This window comes from Ranitomeya variabilis, chromosome 5 (genome assembly GCF_051348905.1).
Source record: "Ranitomeya variabilis isolate aRanVar5 chromosome 5, aRanVar5.hap1, whole genome shotgun sequence".
Lineage (NCBI taxonomy): Eukaryota > Metazoa > Chordata > Amphibia > Anura > Dendrobatidae > Ranitomeya > Ranitomeya variabilis.
The window spans coordinates 409,451,356-409,472,469 of record NC_135236.1 but is presented as its reverse complement, the minus strand read 5'-3'; the positions used below and the strand labels follow the sequence as shown (position 1 = coordinate 409,472,469).

Here is a 21,114-nt window from a genome sequence, read left to right as displayed (position 1 = left end):
TGCCCCATAGAGTATAATGGGCACCATATATTGCTCCATACAGACTAACGTGCCCCATATCTTGCTCCATACAGAATAATGGGCCCCATATATTGCTCCTTACAGTATAATGGCCCCATATATTGCTCCATACAGAATGGTGGGCCCCATGTATTGCTCCATACAGTATATTAGCCCCATATAATTCTCCATACAGAATGGACCCCATATATTGCTCCATACAGTATAATGGCACCATATAGTGCTCCATACAGTATAATGAGCCCCATATACTGCTACATATGTAAAAAATTAAATACTCACCTCTCCTCGTTCCCCGCTGTTGCGGTCTCACCTCTCCCCGTTCCCCGCTGCCGCAGTCTCACCTCTCCTCGTTCCCCGCTGCCGCGGTCTCACCTCTCCCCGTTCCCCGCTGCCGCGGTCTCACCTCTCCCCGTTCCCCGCTGCCGCGGTCTCACCTCTCCCCGTTCCCCGCTGCCGCGGTCTCACCTCTCCCCGTTCCCCGCTGCCGCGGTCTCACCTCTCCTCGTTCCCCGCTGCCACGGTCTCACCTCTCCTCGCTCCCCGCTGCCGCGGTCTCACCTCTCCTCGTTCCCCGCTGCCGCGGTCTCACCTCTCCCCGTTCCCCGCTGCCGTGGTCTCACCTCTCCCCGTTCCCCGCTGCCGCGGTCTCACCTCTCCCCGTTCCCCGCTGCCGTGGTCTCACCTCTCCCCGTTCCCCGCTGCCGCGGTCTCACCTCTCCTCGTTCCCCGCTGCCGCGGTCTCACCTCTCCCCGTTCCCCGCTGCCGTGGTCTCACCTCTCCCCGTTCCCCGCTGCCGCGGTCTCACCTCTCCCCGTTCCCCGCTGCCGCGGTCTCACCTCTCCCCGTTCCCCGCTGCCGTGGTCTCCTCAGCGTCTTCTGGCTCTCTGCACTGCTTGTAGAGGGCGCGCTGTAGTGACATCATTGCGCCCTCTGACCTGAGACGTCACAGAGTCAGAAGACGCTGAAGAGATCGGAGCAGCGGGAAATGGGGATAGGTATTTGTGGGGGAGGGCTCCCTGAATCACGGGGCCCGTAGTGTGGCCGTATCCCCAATGGTGAGTGGACCCCCTGTTCGTCAAGGACCCCGACACCGGCCCTGCATTGGACCTTTATCAGAACTGATTTTCCACACGGCTCACACCTCATGAAGGTCCAGTGTCATGTTAGGACTGAAATAGGAACAAGTAATTGGATTGCCATTAAAGTATTAGTATCATTCACGCAGTCTGAGGGCCAAGTTTCTTACTGTCTTCATGGGAACATCCCTTTAAAAGCATTACTGTAAATTATTTGTAAAACCTCCTTACATTCTAATTTCCAAAGAAACCTATCACTTCCCCATCTGATGTGTTCTTAAAAGGTGGAAATGCCCTTTGCGATCACTCCATCACGTGACTGTGATCACGGTGTCTGCAGGCACAGTCCCCAATATACCAGACTTTAGGCAGCTGACATTACAGACAGTGTGTGCCCGCGTTCTGCTCAGCCTGGAGCGAGCGGTGTGTGTGTGTGCAGAGACGCTCCAGCAGTGAAGGGGTGCAGCGTGCGGGGGGCGTGGCTGATCCACCCTGATACACACGGACATACCCGGAGCGAGCGCACAGCAGCAGCAGCAGCAGCACACACGGCGGGCAGCGCAGCGCAGCCAGGTCAGTGGTGGGTGCCCCCGGCTATGTGCCAGGCAGCCTGCCCGCTATAACACGTCCACAAGCATTGCTCCTGGGCAAGCAGGCACCATGCCGGGCAGCGACACCGGGATAGCCGTGGACAGGACCTACTCGGACCCCGAGAGGCACCAGAGGACCAAGACCAAGGTGAGGGAGCTACTCCGGGCTGTGGGCAGGCGAGCTGCCTGGTGTAGAACTACAGGTCCCAGCATGCCCAGTCTGCTTCTTGTCACACCGTGCTGGGGAGTGTAGTTCTTCAGCAGTCAGATATATTGCACCCAGCCTAATGTAATCGCCAGTGGCGCCATTTACTGTGTCACTATACACATGACATACAGACACAAGCCTGTGTATATAATAGGGCATGGCTGGCAGATCAGTGCACATTTATCTACACATGCCTCTGTGTGTGTGTATGTATATATATATATTCTCTATATCTGACTCATCCTGCACCTTTAAATGCCGCTTGGCGTTCTTGTGACGCGTGTGCTGCCACAGTGCTCCCTACGAGGGTCATGTATGTGTCACACCAGCACCCACATCCAACAGCGGTGGGTCCTGTTGTGTCCTTGCTCTTGTCTTGCTCCTTTCCACCGGATCTCAGCCATGTAAATTGCCTCCCATTGTATGTATCACAGGAAACCGCAAATAACAGCAATTTAGTGTTTCTGGCTTTTTTTGTAACAAAGTTGCTAAATGGGTACATATGACAGTGCCTGGCACAATGTAGTGTGTGTGGGCACACATCATGGAATAGGTGCCTAATAGAATAGATCCGGGCAGATTTCTATACTCAGGCCTGCCGTGATTCTTGTACAGATATCCGGACCGTTGCTTTTGAATGCAGAAGATCTGACTTGTCGGAATGTAAGATGTTTGGGTGTTTATTGGGCATTGTGTTAGAAGGAATAGCAGCTGTCAAATTGATGATGCCCAAAACTTTTCCTGCTTTTGTACGTTGTGGTCTTGATCTCCTTGGTTGCTAATGACTTTAATGAGCCCACCATGCAGATAAATTAGGACAGTGCCTCCCTAGTGCCACTTCATAGGGTTCATTTGTTTGGCATGGTCACAGTGGGCAGACTGGTGCAAGTGGCATTTTTTGTGTGCCAGCTTATCCTTGTACACCAGTGGTGGTCACTGTGTCTGGACCTGTCTATCACTTGCTTGATGTAATATGACAAAATGATATATAACCTATATACTTGTACAAATGTCCATTTCCTCAACCAGGGATGATGGACGATGCGGTCACTAAACTGATGTAGAAACTCTCTGCTAGATTAAAGAAAAAAAAGTCTCTTCCTCATCTATGTTTGCAACATATTGAATTAAGCCTGGCATCCCTCGCCCGGGTACAGTCAGAATGTGCCAGGTGCGCCACTAGTCTGGAATATGACCCTCAGTAATGCCTGTTGTCCGAGCAGGAAAGTGACAGCTGGTGAGACTTGAAAGCCATTCCCCTATACAGCGACACTTTACTACAACTGTGCTTTGGGCAGGTAATGGCTGGGCAGCATTTATATGGCATTCAGTGTGATCGACTGTTTGAAAACTGATAGAATTGATTTAACATAAAGTTACTAAAATGATTAATGGACTGTTCCCATTTAGCCCCCATTTTAATGTCAGGCGTTCTGTCTGAATCCCCCGCCCCCCCCCCCCCCCCCCCAAAAAAAAAAAAAAAAAAAAAAATGAAAAAAAAAAAAATAATAATACAGATTCCAATGAGTATAATGACACAAATTGAGTTTAGAATATTCAACATTACATTATGTTTGTATTCCTTTCTGCCTTTTTTTTGGCTTTCCAGGTTTGAAATTGCTAACAAAGCCAGCAATGTAGATGTTGAATGTAATGTTAACAGCCCCTTAGGCCGGGTGCACATGATCCGGAAGTGGCAGCACTTTGGACACGTTGTTCAATGAACCGTGAGGATTCACCACATTCACCAAACTCTATTGGTGAAATTTCTCTTGCAGAGACAGGAGAAATAGACATGCTGCAGTCTGGAAAGTCGCGCTGCATGTCAGTCTCTGTGGACATATAGTGGGCATGGGATTTCTTGGAACCTCATCCACTATGCTGTAACATTTGGACGCTGCACAAGTACACAGCATCCAACCCGCAGTAACTCCGGTTCATGTGCACCTACCCTATCAGTTGTGAAGAGGATGATTGAATTGTTCTTTTATGTAATTGCATCTATTAGAGAATACTTCTATGATGCAGCATCCCATATGTTTCTGTAGGATGCTGGAGCCTTATGGATTTACAGTAAAGCTTTGTAGAATTGTCTGAAAACAGCTTGGAGGTTGTATAGAGTTGCACGGCAAGGGCGACATAGACACTGATATAGCTGCAACACATAGAAACATTGGATGTAATGATTTTCAAAATGTTTTGTTGTGACCTGCAACATACTACCATACAGCGTTGCAAATGTTTTCAAAAGTGTTTTTTTTAATGTCTGATGATCCGATGGAGCACCATCAAATCCATTGTCATCAAATGGAAAGAACATGGTACCACAACAAACCTGCCAAGAGAGGGCCTGCCCACCAGAACTCCAAACCCAGGAAATGAGAGCATTAATCAGAGAGACAGCACAGAGATCATAGGTAACCCTGATGGACCTGCACAATTCCCAAAAAGACACTGGAGTATCCATCCATACAACTACAATAAGCCGTACACTCCATAGAGGTGGCCTTTATGGGACAGTGGCCATGAAATGGCCTTTTCTTACGCCAATTGCAAGGACTGTTTTGAGTTTGCCGAAAGACATGGGAGACTCCCCAAATGTATGGAGGAAGGTGCTGTGGCCACCAAGGTAAAGGCTATGTCTGATGCCAAAGCAACACAGCTCATCACCCCAAGAACACCATCCCAGCAGTGAAACATTATGGTAGCAGCATCACGTCATACTGTGGGGATGTTTTGCAGGGACAGGGAAAATGGTTCGAGTCGAGGGTAAGGTGAATGGTGCGAAATACAGGGATATTCTTATGCAAAACCTAGTTGTCTGTCTGTGGTTTGAGATTGGAATGGAGGTTCACCTTCCAATAAGGCAGTGACCCAAATATACTGCTAATGCAGTCGAGTGGCTTTACTGGAAACATGTAAATGTTTAGCAGTGGCCTAGCAAAGCCCAGACCGTAATCCAATTGAGAATCTGTGGTCAGACTTGAAGATTGCTGTTCACCAGAGGAAACCATCTAACTTTGAGAAGCTGGAGCAGTTTTGCTTTGAGAAATAGGCAAAAATCATAGTGGCAAGATGTGGAAAGCTCATAGACTTATCCGAAGCGACTTTCAGCTGTAATTCCCGCAAAAAGAGGCTCCACAGAGTACTGACTTTAGGGGGTGAATAGGTTTGTACACTGAAGTTTTCAGTTATTTTGTCCTAAAACACTGCAGAATCTGCACGAAGAATTGACATGCTGCGGAAAAAGCAATGCCGCATTTCTGCGCGATATTTTCCTCACCATGGGCACAGCGGATTTGGTTTTCCATAGGTTTACATGGTACTGTAAACCTAATGGAAAACTTCTGCGAATCCACAGCGGCCAATCCGCTGCGGATCCGCAGGCACATCCGCACCATGTGCACATAGCCTCAACGACTGCCTTTTCATGGTGGCTGTTAAGGGTACTTATTTCTCAGCGCCGCTTTTTAACATGAACAATGATCAGGGCTGGATTTTATGGTCCCCCTGTTAAATGATCGCCGTTATTTGGTGAAAAAAAAAAGAAAAAAAAAAAAAAAAAAGTATGATTTAAAATTCAATTCTCTCTCCTCCTATTATATGATCTAGCATATCAGAGAAGAGAGAAATGCCCCAGTACCTCCACCATTCTCGGCCCTCTGATCTGTCCCCTGGCCTTCCATGTCATCTTCCCAGAAAAAGAATGGCGGGCTCATGTGCCGAGATCTGCTGGTCGGTACCCAGCAACAATAGGAAATTGTTTGCATCGGGTGCTCTGGAATGCACGGAGTATTGCGCGTCCCCGAATGTTTCTTTTCGAAACATGCGGGGCAGGAACTCAAGCATGTGACTGGAGCACCCATGATATTCGGAGCATACCCGAGCACCTGATGCAAAGTGGAGTAGCGGGCACTTGCGCACCAGACTCATGGCGACATATTCAATACGACGACCTAATGTTATCAAATTCTATGTCTTACCTGTGGGTTCAAAATGCTCGCTATACTCTGTGATAAAATCCCTGAGTGGTGTGGTTTCCAAATTGGGGTCATTTGTGGTGGGTTTCCACTGTTTAGGCACATCAGGGGCTCTCCAGACGTGACATGGCGCCCACTCTCGATTCCAGTCAATTTTGCATTAAAAAAGTCAAATGGCGCTCCTTCCCTGCCGTGCGCCCAAACAGTGGAAAATTATTTTTTTTTCCAAAATTGTGCTGATGTAAAGTAGACGTAGACATGCAGGAAATGTTAACTGTTTTGTGTGACACACCTCTCTGATTTAAGGGCACAAAAAATTGAAAGCTTGAAATTTGCTAAACTTTGTGTTTTTTTTTTTCATAAAAGCAAGTCATATTGAAAAAATGTCTTCAGTCACATTGAGTGCATAGCGGTGTAAGGTCACCATCAACTGCTCCACAGGACTCGGAGCTGCCTGAACATGCTGACATTTTCTTTTCCATCCTAAACTGCATTTCTACAGAGAGCCACATACACCAGCAGTGAATGGGAAGTGTTATGAATAGACTTGAAAAGTATTGCCCTGGAGTGAGGCTTGCTTATATTTTCCAGGAACTCTCTCGTCTTTCCTGTGCTTCAGGGAGTTGTGTTCAATTCCTTATCTCTGCACCGCCCAGGTCATTCTTGTCCCCTATAGTGTTTTCAATTCTATCCAGTCTGCCTGAAACAATATTGTAAAATTATATACCAGGCCCTCCCTGCATTGTGACTTTTGTTACATTTTCTTCTTTTTTTTTGTTTTCAAAACACCAAAATTGTTTTGAGTTGACAGACAGGCATTATTCTAAATCCCTGTGTATGAAAGAGGTTGTCCTGTCCAAATTGAGTCTGCATAACGCATGCATACGTACCCTCTGGTCCCGGCTCAGAAACCGGCGAATTCCTTCAGCGCACAGTGAGTGTGATGGGGGAGTTCATACAGCGAAGGAAATAATTATTTGATTCTTTGTAAGTTTGCCCACTGACAAAGACATGAACAGTCTATAATTTTATGGGTAGGTTAATTTTAACATTGAGAGATATAAAATCCAGAAAATCACACGTATATACTGTATATACTCGAGTATAAGCCGACCCGAGTATAAGCCGACTCCCCTAATTTTGCCACAAAAAACTGGGAAAACTTATTGACTCGAGTATAAGCCTAGGGTGGAAAATGCAGCAGCTACCGGTGAATTTCAAAAATAAAAATAGATGCTCCATACCGTTCATTATGGCCCCATAGATGCTCCATATAAAGCTGTGCCACATATAATGCTCTGCACCGTTCATTATGGCCCCATAGATGCTCCACATAAAGCTGTGCCATATATAATGCTCTGCACCGTTCATTATGGCCCCATAGATGCTCCATATAAAGCAGTGCCACATATAATGCTCTGCACCGTTCATTATGGCCCCATAGATGCTCCATATAAAGCTGTGCCACATATAATGCTCTGCACCGTTCATTATGGCCCCATAGATGCTCCACATAAAGCTGTGCCATATATAATGCTCTGCACCGTTCATTGTTGCCCCATAGATGTGCCATAGAAAGCTGTGCCCCATCTATAATGCTGCTGCTGCAATAAAAAAAAAAAAGACATACTCACCTCTCTTGCTTGCAGCTCCTCAGCGTCCCGTCTTGGCGTCTCTCCGCACTGACTGTTCAGGCAGAGGGCGGCGCGCAGATTAGTGCGTCATCGCGCCCTCTGACCTGAACAGTCAGAGCAAGAGGATGGGAAGACGGAGCCGCGCCCGGCGTGTGGAACGGGGACAGGTAACTATGTAATACTCACCTGCTCCTGGCGCCCTGGCTCCTTATCCCGGACAGATGGTCTCCGGGTGCCGCAGCCTCTTCCTCTGTCAGCGGTCACTGTTACCGCTGATTAGAGGAATGAATATGCGGCTCCAACCCTATGGGAGTGGAGTCCATATTCATAACTTTAATGAGCGGTCCCACGTGACCGCTGAACAGGGGACGAGCTGCGGCACCGAAGACCGTGGGACGGGCAGGGGGAGCGCCAGGAGCGCCGGGACTAGGTGAGTATGCGACAGTCCTCTCTCCCCCTCACCCACCGACCCCACCGCCGATCATGACTCGAGTATAAGCCGAAATTTGGGCTGAAAATCTCGGCTTATACTCGAGTATATACGGTAATTTATACAAATTTATTTGCATTTTTTTTCAGTGAGCAATCAGTATTTGATCCCTCTCGCAAACAAGACTTAATACTCTATATACTCGTGTATGTCGACCTGAGTATAAGCCGAGGTGCCTCAAAATAATGGGAAAACTTATTGACTTGAGTATAAGCTGGGTATGCATTGTCACCTAATCCCTATTCTGGTATGCGTGACTCCTTATCCCCATTCTTGTCTGCATGGCTCCTTATCCCCATCGTTGTCTATATGGATCCTTATCCCCATCCTTGTCTGCATAGCCCCCCCATGACAAAAGCATTAAAAAAAAAATTCTTCTTACCTTCCCTGCTCGCCCTCGCAGCAGCTCCTGTGGCCGGGCGATCACGTTTCCCCACTCATTAAGGTAATGAAGATTCACCTCTCTCCATGCTTATGGGAGTGAAGAGAGGTGAATATTTATTACCTTAATGAGCCGGGACACATGATCGGCCGGAACGAGATGCTGCGAGGGCAAGCAGGGAAGGTAAGTAGGATGTATGTTTGATTTTTTTTTGTTTTTTACCTTTACGACAAGATTTTGGTATTTGAGACATCATATATAGTGATAAGCAAACGTGCTCAAATAAGGTGTTAACAGAGCAAGGCAGTGTGTTAACCGAGTGTCTTTGGCATGCTCGAAAATTATATTCTAGTCCCTGCGGCTGCATGATTTGCAGCTTTTCGACAACCGCAACACATACAGGGATTGCTTAACAACTGCGAGACATACAACCGTGGGTACTCGAACATATTTTTCGAGCTCGCTGAAGACAGTCAGGTTACCCACGAGCATGCTCCAATAACACCTTATCTGAGCACGTTCGCTCATCACTAGTCACTGATGTTGGACAAAAGGTCCGAACTTAGTCTTTACTTTATCCCAAGGATGTTCCTTGGAGTTGAAGTCATGGCTCTGTGTGACCTGTGACATTTTTCCACGTCAAAATTTCACCCCTTCCCCATTTACAGTCATGCTGCAACAGAAAAAGGCTTTTCTCTGAAACATGGAAGCATGCAAGTGTCCAAAATATCTTGGTATGCTGAAGCACTGGTTTCCCTTCACTTGATCTAAGGGGCCTAGGCTAACCCCTGAAAAACTCCATAGTATTATCCCACCTATACCAAACGTTAAAAAGGGCCACTGTCACCCCCTCCAGCCATTATAAACTAAAAGAGCCACCTTGTGCAGCAGTAATGCTGCAGTCTAACAAGGTGGCTCTTTTAGTTTTTGATTCCGTTATTCCCTCAATAAAGCGTTTTAAAATTTGCCCTAACTACCTGTCTGGAGGCGGTCTGAAGCTTCCTCTGTGAATCTCCCAACTGCCGTCACTCTTCTCTTCTGGGGATGTGGTCGCCGCCCCCTTCGCGCTGTTCTTAAATCCGGCGCCTGCGCTGTGCGTGCCTGCCTGGGACAGGCGCAGTCTTCATCATAGGTCAGATGCAGGGTGCCTGACTGCGCCTGTGCGGGCAGTGCGGCCACCCTGTTGCTGAATCCCCGCCCCGCACTGTGTTATTCATTATGCACAGTGCGGGGCTGGGGTTCCTGGGCATGCGCCCTGCGCTGTTCAGACGCTCCCCCGGTCCCCCGCCTTCCAGCGTTGCCGTAATATACAGGTTTCCTTGCCAGCGTTTGGAATGAAGCAGCCGCAAATAACAACGCTGGAAGGCGGGGGAGCGTCTGAGCTGGGGGAGCGTCTGAACAGCGCAGTGCGCATGCCCAGGAACCCCAGCCCCGCACTGTGCATAATGCATAACACAGTGCGGGGCGGTAATTCAGCAACAGGGTGGCCGCACTGCCCGCACAGGCGCATCTGCATCTGACCTATGACAGACAATGAAGACTGCGCCTGTCACAGGCAGGCACGCACAGCACAGGCGCCGGATTTAAGAAGAAACAGCGCGAAGGGGGCGGCGACCACATCCCCAGAAGAGAAGAGTGACGGCCGTTGGGAGATTCACAGAGGAGGCTTCGGACCGCCTCCAGGTCTACAGACAGGTAGTTAGGGCAAATTTTAAAACGCTTTATTGAGGGAATAACGGAATCAAAAATTAAAAGAGCCACCTTGTTAGACTGCAGCATTACTGCTGCACAAGGTGGCTCTTTTAGTTTCTAACGGCTGGAGGGGGTGACAGTGGCCCTTTAAAGTTGCCACAATGTAGTATGGCATAAGATCGCCTTTAGAGTTAATGCTAATTGATTCACAGAACCCAGTCCATCAGCCAGGACAGTAATCTGGCCTCTGGATGGGAATCTTAAAGGGAACCTGTCACCCCCAAAATCAAAGATGAGCTAAGCCCACTGGCATCAGGGGCTTATCTACAGCATTCTGGAATCCTGTAGATAAGCCCCCGATGTAACCTGAAAGATGAGAAAAAGAGGTGAGATTATACTCACCCAGGGGCAGTCCCGGTCCTGTTCTGTTCTGGTCCGATGGGCGTCACGGTCCGGTCCGGGGACTCCCATCTTCTAACGATGACATCCTCTTCTTCTTGTCTTCAGGCTGCCGCTCAGGCGCAGGCCTACTTTGTCTGCCCTGTTGAGACCAGAGCAAAGTACTGCAGTGCGCCGGGAAAGGTCAGAGAGGCCTGGCGCCTGAGCACTACATTTTGCGGATCTTAAAGACGCACTGCATGTCAGTGGCCACATAGACGCACAGTGGACATGGGATTTCTAGAATTATCATCTACTATGCTGTAACATCTGGCCGCTGCCTATTTGATGCTGCATAAATACGGAAATAAGCAAATTTAAGCTGCTTACAAAAAGTAGTTTTTACTGTGGTTTTATCGAGGTACATTTGTCTTTTGTGCATGCTGATAAAGTTTAGTGCATAAAAAATGATTAAACTTCATCAGGTTTTGGCACCAAAAACCATTGCTTTCAATGGGTGAAAAAATGATGAGAGAAGTGACAGGATGCATTTTGCAAAAATGTAGGTCTTTGACAAAACAGTCAGGAAAAAAAAAAAGTTGTGCGCGTGTGATTTCTGAAATCTCATAGATTTTGCTGGTACTGTGAAACGCAGCTGAAAATTTGCATGAATAAATTTGCAACGTGTGACCATAGCCTTACACTGCTGCAGAGTCAAGACGACGTGCTTTATACCAAGCTTGGCATTGAGCTTAATTATTTAAGTCTTGCACACAGTCGCTAGGACATGGAAACTCAAGCCATAAAGCTCCTTACATAGTGTTTATTTTTTTATGCAAGAGGATGTTTGAGACCCCGCTCTATAAGTTTATATGGTCTGCTACTTCATGGCTGAATTACTGTGGTTCCTAAATACTTGAGCTGATTCATTGGAGCTTTTATGCCAAGAAACTGGCTTCAAAGCTTACAGAAAGTTGCAAAAATGTTGACACTTTTTTTTTTTTTTTTTTTACGGCATTTTTCCTAGCTGTGGTAAAATGTGGGCAAAGATGGGGTGCTGACCCCCGCTTGTCAAATTCATGACAAGCGGTAGTGGCGTTCCTTTTGCCACAAATGTTACTGCGGTCCACAACTGGGGTAAGATTTTTTTGCAAGGTGCCTGATGACTTAAAATACGTGGATGTGCTTCTCACACTCTTTCTTGCCCCCTCAAGATTTGTGTGAAAAAAAACAGTGGTCTGTGACTCGGGGCCTAAGTTTCCAATAATGCAAATATCAAAGATTGACCGTCGCTTCAAAACAGAATAGGTGCATACTAGGAGGAGTAGCTACCTCCCATATATAACTAACAAAGCTGCACTGTATAGCTTTATAGCATGCAAACGTGAAATACAGTGGGGAAAATAAGTATTTGATATACCGTATATACTCGAGTATAAGCGAGGCATCTACTTTTGGCACGGAAAACTGGGTAAGCTTATTGACTCGAGTATAAGCCGGGTATGTATTGTCCCCTCATCCCTGTCCTGCTATGCATGCCTCCCCGTTCCCTGTCCTGGTATGCATGCCTCCCCATCCCTGTCTGCATGCCTCTCCGTTCCCTGTCCTGGTATGAATGCCTACCCGTTTAGTCCCTGTATACGGCGCCAGCCTGCCGGCCCACTCCTCCATACAGATCTTCTCCAGATTTTTCAGGTTTCGGGGTTGTCGCTGGACAAAATTGAGTTTCAGCTCCTTCCAAAGACTTTCTCTTGGGTTCAGGTCTGCAGACTGGCTAGGGCACTCCTGGACCTTGAAAGGCTTCTTACGGAGCCACTCGTTAGTTGCCCTGGCTGTGTTTCGGGCCATTGTCATGCTGGAAGACCCAGCCACAACCCATCTTCAATGCTCTTACTGAGGGAAGAGGGTTGTTGGCCAAAATCATGACCCCATCCATACTCCCTTCAATATGATGCAGTCGCCCTGTCCCCGTTGCAGAAAAGTACCCCCAAAGTATGTTTTTCCACCAGGCTTCACAGTTGGGATGGTATTCTTGGGGTTGTACTCAACTTTCTTCCTACAAGCATGGTGAGTGGAGTTACCAAAAAGTTCTGTTTTGCTCTCATCTGACTACATGACCTTCTCTTAGGGTACTGTCACACTATACGATTTACCAACGATCACGACCTGCGATACGACCTGGCCGTGATCGTTGGTAAGTGGTTGTGTGGTCGCTGGGGAGCTGTCACACAGTCAGCTCTCCAGCGACCAACGATGCCAAGGTCCCGGGTAACCAGGGTAAACATCGGGTTACTAAGCGCAGGGCCGCGCTTAGTAACCCGATGTTTACCCTGGTTACAAGCGTAAAAGTAAAAAAAAACAAACACTACATACTTACATTCCGGTGTCTGTCCCCCGGCGTTCTGCTTCTCTCCACTGTGTCTGCGCCAGCCGGAAAGCACAGCGGTGACGTCACCGCGTTACCGCTGTGCTCGCTTTCCGGCTGGCCGGCGCTCACAGTGCAGAGAAGCAGAACGCCGGGGGACAGACACCGGAATGTAAGTATGTACTGTTTGTTTTTTTTTACTTTTACGCTTGTAACCACGGTAAACATCGGGTTACTAAGCGCGGCCCTGCGCTTAGTAACCCGATGTTTACCCCGGTTACAAGCGAACGCATCGCTGGATCGCTGTCACACACAACGATCCAGCGATGACAGCGGGAGATCCAGCGACGAAAGAAAGTTCCAAATGATCTGCTACGACGTACGATTCTCAGCAGGATCCCTAATCGCTGCTGCGTGTCAGACACTGCGATATTGTATGGATATCGCTGGAACGTCACGGATCGTACCATCGTAGCGACAAAAGTGCCACTGTGTGACAGTACCCTTATGCCTCTTCTGGATCATCCAGATGGTCATTGGCAAACTTGAAACAGACCTGGACAAGTGCTGGTGTGAGCAGGGGGACCTTGCGTGCCCTGCAGGATTTTAATCCATAGCAGCGCAATATATCACTAATTGTAATGTTTCAGACTGTGATCCCAGCTCTCTTCAGGTCATTGACCAGGTCTTCCCATGTAGTTCTGGGCTGATTCATGACCTTTCTCAGAATCCTCCTTACCCCACGAAGCAAGATCCTGCATGGAGCCCCAGACAGAGGAAGATTGACAGTCATCGTGTTTCTTCCATTTTCTAATAATTGCGCCAACAGTTGTAGCCTTCTCACCAAGCTGCTTGTCTATTATCTTGTAGCCAATCCCAGCCTTGTGCAGGTCTACAGTTTTGTCCCTGGTGTCCTCTTTGGTCTTGGGCATGTTGGAGTGTGATTGCGTGTATGGACAGGTGTCTTTTATACAGATAACGAGTTCAAACAGGTGCAGTTAATACAAGTAATAAGTGCAGAGTAGGAGGGTGTCTTAAAGAAAAACTAACAGGTCTGTGAGAGCCAGAATTCTTGCTGGATGGTAGGGGATCAGATACTTAAAGGGAACCTGTCACCCCCAAAATCGAAGGTGAGCTAAGCCCACCGGCATCAGGGGCTTATATACAGCATTCTGTAATGCTGTAGATAAGCCCCCGATGTATCCTGAAAGATGAGAAAAAGAGGTTAGATTATAATCACGTGGGCGGTCCAGCGCCTCCCATCTTCATAGGATGACGTCCTCTTCTTGTCTTCACGCTCCGGCTTACTTTGTCTGTCCTGTTGAGGGCAGAGCAAAGTAATGCAGTGCGCAGGCGTTGGGCCTCTCTGACCTTTCCCGGCGCCTGCCCTCTGCAGTACTTTGCTCTGCCCTCAACAGGGCAGACAAAGTATGCTGGAGCCGCAGCGTGAAGACAAGAAGAGGACGTCATCGTAAGAAGATGGGAGGCGCTGGACCGGACCGCGACGCCGACAGGACCGCAGCGGGACCGCCCCTGGGCGAGTATACACTGCGTGCAGAATTATTAGGCAAGTTGTATTTTGATCACATGAACCTTTTTTTATACATGTTGTCCTACTCCAAGCTGTTCAGGCTTGAGAGCCAACTACCAATTAAAGGGAACCTGTCACCCCTCCAGGCGTTTTTAACTAAAAGAGCCACCTTGTGCAGCAGTAATGCTGCATTCTGACAAGGTGGCTCTTCTAGTTATTGGTGCTGTAACTGCAGAAATAATCCGTTTTGTAATTTGTCCTAAATACCTTTCTTCAGTCCTGGAGGCAGGCCTTTCCCCCCCTGCTGCAGACGCCACACAGCCGTCACTCAAGTCTTCTTGGCGCCGGGCGCCGCCTCCTCAGCGCTGTTTTGAAATCTGCCGGCGCCTGCGCTCTTTTCTCCTGCCTTGGGCAGGTGCAGTGAGCGCTGCCCGTCTGTCCTCATATGCAGTCTAGCTGACTGCGCCTGTGCGGCCGCCCTGCCTGGGAATCCCAGCCCCGCAGTGTCTTCTGATTTATTCTCACTGCAAGTCACTGACAGAATCTATGGATGGAAGGCTGTTAGTGTCATCATAAAGAAAGGTGGCTATATTGGTCACTCATTTTTTGGGGTTTTATTTTTGCATGTCAGAAATGTTTATTTCTAAATTTTGTGCAGTTATATTGGTTTACCTGGTGAAAATAAACAAGTGAGATGGGAATATATTTGGTTTTTATTAAGTTTCCTAATAATTCTGCACAGTAATAGTTACCTGCACAAACAGATATCCTCCTAAGGGTACGTGTCCACGATCAGGATGGCCGGCGGTTTCGTCGGAGCGGCAAAGCCGCTCGGCGCTAAGCCCCGCCCCCTTCTGGGACGCGATGATGCCGGATGTGTTCATTGTACACATCTGGGATCATCGCACCCCTCGCATAGGGCCCTGTGTTATTCCTTGCGGCGACGCAGCGTCGCCGCAAGGAACACGGACATGCTGCGATCTGAAAAGATGCGCAGCATGTCCGGAGTCGCAGGGCCGCCGCGTGCGTGTTTCCACGCATAGTGGACATGGGATTTCGAAAAATCCCCTCCACTTTGCTGGAACATCTGGACGCTGCGTGTTTGACGCTGCGGCCCCACGCAGCGTCAAACACGCAGCGTTTCCTGACCGTGGACACGTACCCTAAGATAGTCAAATCTAAAAAAAAAAACCACTCCAACTTCCAAAAATATTAAGCTTTGATATTTGAGTCTTTTAAGTTGATTGAGAATATAGTTGTTGATCAATAATAAAAATAATCCTCTAAAATACAACTTGCCTAATAATTCTGCACACAGTGTAATCTACCGTAACCTCTTTCTCATCTTTCAGGATACATCGGGGGCTTATCTACAGCATTCCAGAATGCTGTAGATAAGCACCTGATGACGGTGGGCTTAGCTCGCCTTCGATTTTGGAGGTGACAGGTTCCCTTTAATTAAATTGCATTTTATTGCATGAAATATTAAGACGCGGCTTACGTGTTAGGTTCCAAGGAAAGAGGATCTCCTTGTCGTTAGCTGCCTGGTATACATGAATTGGCCAATTTATGCGCTAAGTGTCTTAGTTTTTCCAATTTTCTAGAGCAGTAATACAATTCCAAGTTTATATATTTCATGTTTGCATGCTATAGCGTTAGAGTGTAGCTTTATTTAAGTTTCGAATAATAGCACTCAGTTGATTGTGTAATATTTAAGACTGAAGAAATGTAATTAACTAAAGTGCCGCATTTGTGGCGTCCTAGTAGTGGCACACTTTAAGTAAATGAGCCTGTCTTTCACAAATGTTTGTAAAAGCAGACTGCATGGGCTGGATTTAATATACCTTCGGCATTGGGACAGAATAAAAAAAAAATATTTTAATGATTAAGATATGTTCCAATGTTTGTTTTTGTTTTTTTCCTTGGTTTCCTCTTGGACGTATGAATATGTCCTGAGTTCCACTGATGAACCTTTTGCTGGTGAAACGCGTTGTAAAGCACGGAGGTACAGTCCAGGGCTTCCTAGCAGCCAGGAATAGCGGTGGGACTGCCCTTGTTGGGGTGGGAGTCATGGAGACAAACTAGGGATATTTTAGAGTGTAGGGACTCCTAGGAGAGGAGCCTGCCTTCCGAGGAGAAGGAAAAGGAGATTTCTTGACATAACCTAAGACACTATGACTCCATTTTGAAGCTTTCACATTGGTGATTGTTCCCTTTTATACTGTCTATTAATGTTGTATTTACACTGATGTCAAGAAAGATTTACCTATCTAGACTGGCTTTGTTTGTGGAATATGGAACCCTTTTACTAACACCGACCACTGTTTTATCTATTTATTTTTTTTTCTCATCAGGATTATTCTTTCTACTATTTAACATTGAGTGTTTTTTTTCATTTTGAGAAGTTGCTTATGCAAAGACTGACTTCTGTCAGGCTACCTACAGGCTGTGTGTGTGTTTTTTTTTTTTTTTTTTGTTTTGTTTTTTTCCATCATCTGTTTTACTAAGTACTAGTTTTAGATTGTTGAGATTGCAGTTGCAATTACATTTAATATATTTTTTTTAATTTAAAGGTTTGTGCCTTAAAATATTAACATTTTGCATTTTCTATACTTTCTACTTTCCTTGAATTATCAGTTAATCTAGCAGGACAACTGTTGTTTCCCAAACCAAACTGTAAGGGCTTTGTAGATGAAACAATTGTTTCCCTGCAAGTTTAATCGATTAATAATCGCCGAATATACAAGGAAACAATGGCGCTGGTACAGTGACTCAGGGCTGCTGAGGATTAACCTGCAGGATAACCGCTATATATGAATGCTGCTTATAGTGTATTTTGGGCACCAAGCCAATTGTACCCTCAATGTTAATCAGTTGGTAATCAGGTTAGAGTTTCTCACTATCTGTTTGTTCCATGGACTTTGTATGGAGCAGCAGGACAACCAATTCTCTCAAGTCTCTTTACTACAGAGAACAGGCGTGTGGGGGGGTTTACTTGGGACTTCCAGTCTTATAATCACATCACATTTATCATTCTTTGGGGGACTGACACACTTTAATTTTGGGAAACCCTATTGAAGGGACTTTCCGTGAATAATAATTTTTACGTCAAGCAGATTGCAATTGTTGAAAATAAGACCCTGAGCTAAACTCTCCCTCCGCAGGTCCAGCGCTGCTTCTCCACTGCCACCTCTGGTCCTTATTAACAGGCTCTGCAGCGAGGCTGACATCTAGTTGAGTTTGATCATTTCAGTGAGCTCAAGCTGATGCAAACAAATTGTTCCTAGAAAGCCCCTGTAATGTTTTGGCTGATTATTATGACAGCTGCAAACATTTGTATAATAACATGGACGTAAATTATACTTACTGAATTGTCAGTCTGTGTTTAATTTTTGTGTCCATTGAATACTTACATGTAATGATATTGTTCATTATGTGTGCAGTTTTATGCTCTGCTAACTGTATGGCCAGAGCTACCTATAGCCAAAGTCACACTTGGTGGTGGTGTCTGTACGTACGCCTCCCAAAAACCTGCTGTCATATAGAAAGGTGTTCCCATGTGGGAACATGCTGATTTGTTTTCAGTTCCTCAAAAAGCATCAACAGAAGGAAAATTGATTACAGGGTGTGCAGTGAAATAAATGGGTGGTATGTGTAATGTATAACTGTTGGTCTCCATAGATGATGATAATTTTATTTATATAGCGCCAACATATTCCGCAGCACTTTACATTATAGAGGGGACTTGTACAGACAATAGACTCACAGCATAACCATAAACACAGATCAAAACAGATACCAAGAGGAATGAGGGCCCTGCTCGCAAGCTTACAATCTATGAGGAAAAAGGGGGACGCAAAAGGTGGATGGTAACAGAACATGATGTGAGGAACCTGATTATTGTTTAAGTTTTTTTTGAATGGGCCACACAGGGATAATTGGGTTAATGCTTTGAGACGGTAGGCCAGTCTGAACAAATGCGTTTTTAGGGCACGCTTAAAACTGTGGGGATTAACCATATTAACCTGGGTAGTCCATTCCAAAGAATTGGCGCAGCACGTGAAAAGTCTTGGAGACGGGAGTGGGAGGTTCTGATTATTGAGGATGCTAATCTCAGGTCATTAACAGAATGGAGGACACGGGTAGGGTGGTAGATTGAGACGAGGGAGGAGATATAGTGTGGTGCTGAGCCAGGTGGGTGAGTGTAATACGTTTGTACTAGATTCTGGAGTGGATGGTTAAGCAGTGTAATAACTGGCACAAGGTAGAGGCATCGGTATAATGATTGGTGAGGAATATGATCCTTGCTGCAGCATTCAGGACAGATTGGAGAGGGGAGAGTTTGGTAAGAGGGAGGCAGATTAGTAGAGAGTTACAATAGTCCAGATGAGAATGAATAAGAGAAACAAAGGGTTTTTGCAGAGTCGAAAGTAAGAAAAGGTCAAATTCTAGAAGTATTTTTGAGGTGCAGATAACAAGAGCGAGCCAGTGATGGGATGTGGGGGGGTGAATGAAAACTCGGAATAAAGTATGACCCCAAGACAGTGGGCTAGTTGCTTGGGAGTAATGGTGGAACCACACACGGAGATGGCAATGTCAGGCAAAGGTAGTTTAGTATAGGGAGAGAACATGAGGAGTTCAGTTTTTGACAGGTTCAGTTTCAGATAGAGGGAGGACATGATGTTAGAGACAGCGGTTAAGACAATCACTGGTGTTTTCTAAAAAGTCAGGTGTAATATCAGGAGCAGAAGTGTATAATTTGGTATCATCAGCATAGAGATGATACTGGAACCCAAATCTACTGATTGTTTGGCCAATATGGGTGGTATACAAAGAGAAGAGGGGGGCCTAAGTCAGATCCTTGAGGAACCCCAACAGTAAGGGGAAGATGAGAGGAGGAGGAACCAGCAAAAGATACAGTGAAGAGCGGTCGGAGATATAGGAGAACCAGGAGAGAACGGTGTCCTTTAAAGGGAACCTATCACCCCGTTTTTTAAAAATTAGATAAAAATAGTGTGAAATAGGGGCAGAGCTGGGCTTTACATTAGGGCCTTTTCGGTGCCTTTACACCCCCGTTAGGCTGCCGAAATACCTTTGTGAAGTGGCCTTTTTCAGCTGTCACTCAAGTTGGTCAGGTCGGATGGGCGTGGTCACAGCGCCGTTTCTCCCCCAGATCAGGCTCATCATTACGTTGGTGGTGTAGTGGTGTGCGCATGTCCAAGGTCCCGAATCCTGCACAGGGGAGTGAAAATAGCAGCGATGTCCGTTATTTCATTGGTGATCGGTGGGCGTGGCCATCTTGCTTTGGCCGCGCGTGCGCAGAAGCGGCGCTCTGCTGGCCGCGGCTTCACGAAAATGGCCGCCGCGATAGCCATCTGTGCACGCGCGGATGCCCGCGGCCATTTTCCTGAAGCCGCGGCCAGCAGAGCGCCGCTTCTGCGCACGCGCGGCCAAAGCAAGATGGCCACGCCCACCGACCACCAATGAAATAACGGACATCGCTGCTATTTTCACTCCCCTGTGCAGGATTCGAGACCTTGGACATGCGCACACCACTACGCCACCAACGTAATGATGAGCCTGATCTGGGGGAGAAACGGCGCTGTGACCACGCCCATCCGACCTGACCAACTTGAGTGACAGCTGAAAACGGCCACTTCACAAAGGTATTTCGGCAGCCTAACGGGGGTGTAAAGGCACCGAAAAGGCCCTAATGTAAAGCCCAGCTCTGCCCCTATTTCACACTATTTTTATCTAATTTTTAAAAAACGGGGTGATAGGTTCCCTTTAAGGCCAATGGAGCGGAGCATAGGGAGGAGGAGCTGATGATCCACAGTGTCTAATGCTGCGGAGAGACCCAAGAGAATTAGAATGGAGTAGTGACCATTAGATTTAGCTGTTAGTAAATTATTAGAGACTTTAGTGAGGGCAGTTTCAGTAGAGTGTAAAGAGCGGAAACCAGATTGAAGAGGGTTGAGAAGAGTAATAAGAGAGATGGCGGATAAGACTGGAGTGGACCAGGCGTTTGAGGAGTTTAGAGATGAAGGGAAGATTAGAGACAGGTTTATAGTTAGCCGCACAGTTTTGGTCTAGGGATAGTTTTTTAAGTAATGGATGTATGATGGCATGCTTAAATGAGGAGGGAAAGATACCGGAAGAGAGAGAGGTTGAATATTTTTGTTAGGTGAGAGGTGACAGCAGGGGAAAGGGACTGGAGGAGATGTGACGGAATGGTGTCACTGGTGCAAGTGGTCTGGCGAGAAGATGCAAGGAATGTTTGCAAATTTATTAAAAAAAGAAAAACTGAAATATCACATGGTCATAAGTATTCAGACTTTTTGCTCAGTATTGAGTAGAAGCACCCTTTTGAGCTAGTACAGCCATGAGCCTTCTTGGGAATGATGCAACAAGTTTTTCACACCTGGATTTGGGGATCCTCTGCCATTCTTCCTTGCAGATCCTCTCCAGTTCCATCAGGTTGGATGGTGAACATTGGACAGCCATTTTCAGGTCTCTCCACAGATCCTCAATTGGGTTTAGGTCAGGTCTCTGGCTGGGCCAGTCAAGAGTTGTTCTACATTTCTGATATTTTTTTCGGTCAAGATGGGGTGCAGAGTGTACATTAATGAGAAAAAAATGACCTTTTTTGAATTTACCAAATGGCTGCAATGAAACTGAGTGAAAATTTTAAAGGGGTCTGAATACTTTCCGTACCCACTGTTCATGGCCCAAATTTTAATTTTGGCCTGCGTTACTTGGGTGT

The 21,114-nt window shown here is 46.8% G+C and overlaps 1 protein-coding gene across 1 annotated transcript in view; it reads left to right on the top strand.

Annotated features, from left to right (window-relative positions):
- The first annotated feature begins 1,595 nt into the window (after positions 1–1,595).
- Positions 1,596–21,114, top strand: part of TMCC3 (transmembrane and coiled-coil domain family 3) — a 148,818-nt gene continuing 129,299 nt past the window's right edge. Inside the window, exon 1 of the mRNA XM_077265136.1 lies at positions 1,596–1,839. Within this exon, the coding sequence (XP_077121251.1) occupies positions 1,762–1,839 (78 nt within the window). The 5' untranslated portion in view covers positions 1,596–1,761. The remainder of the gene's footprint in view (positions 1,840–21,114) is intronic.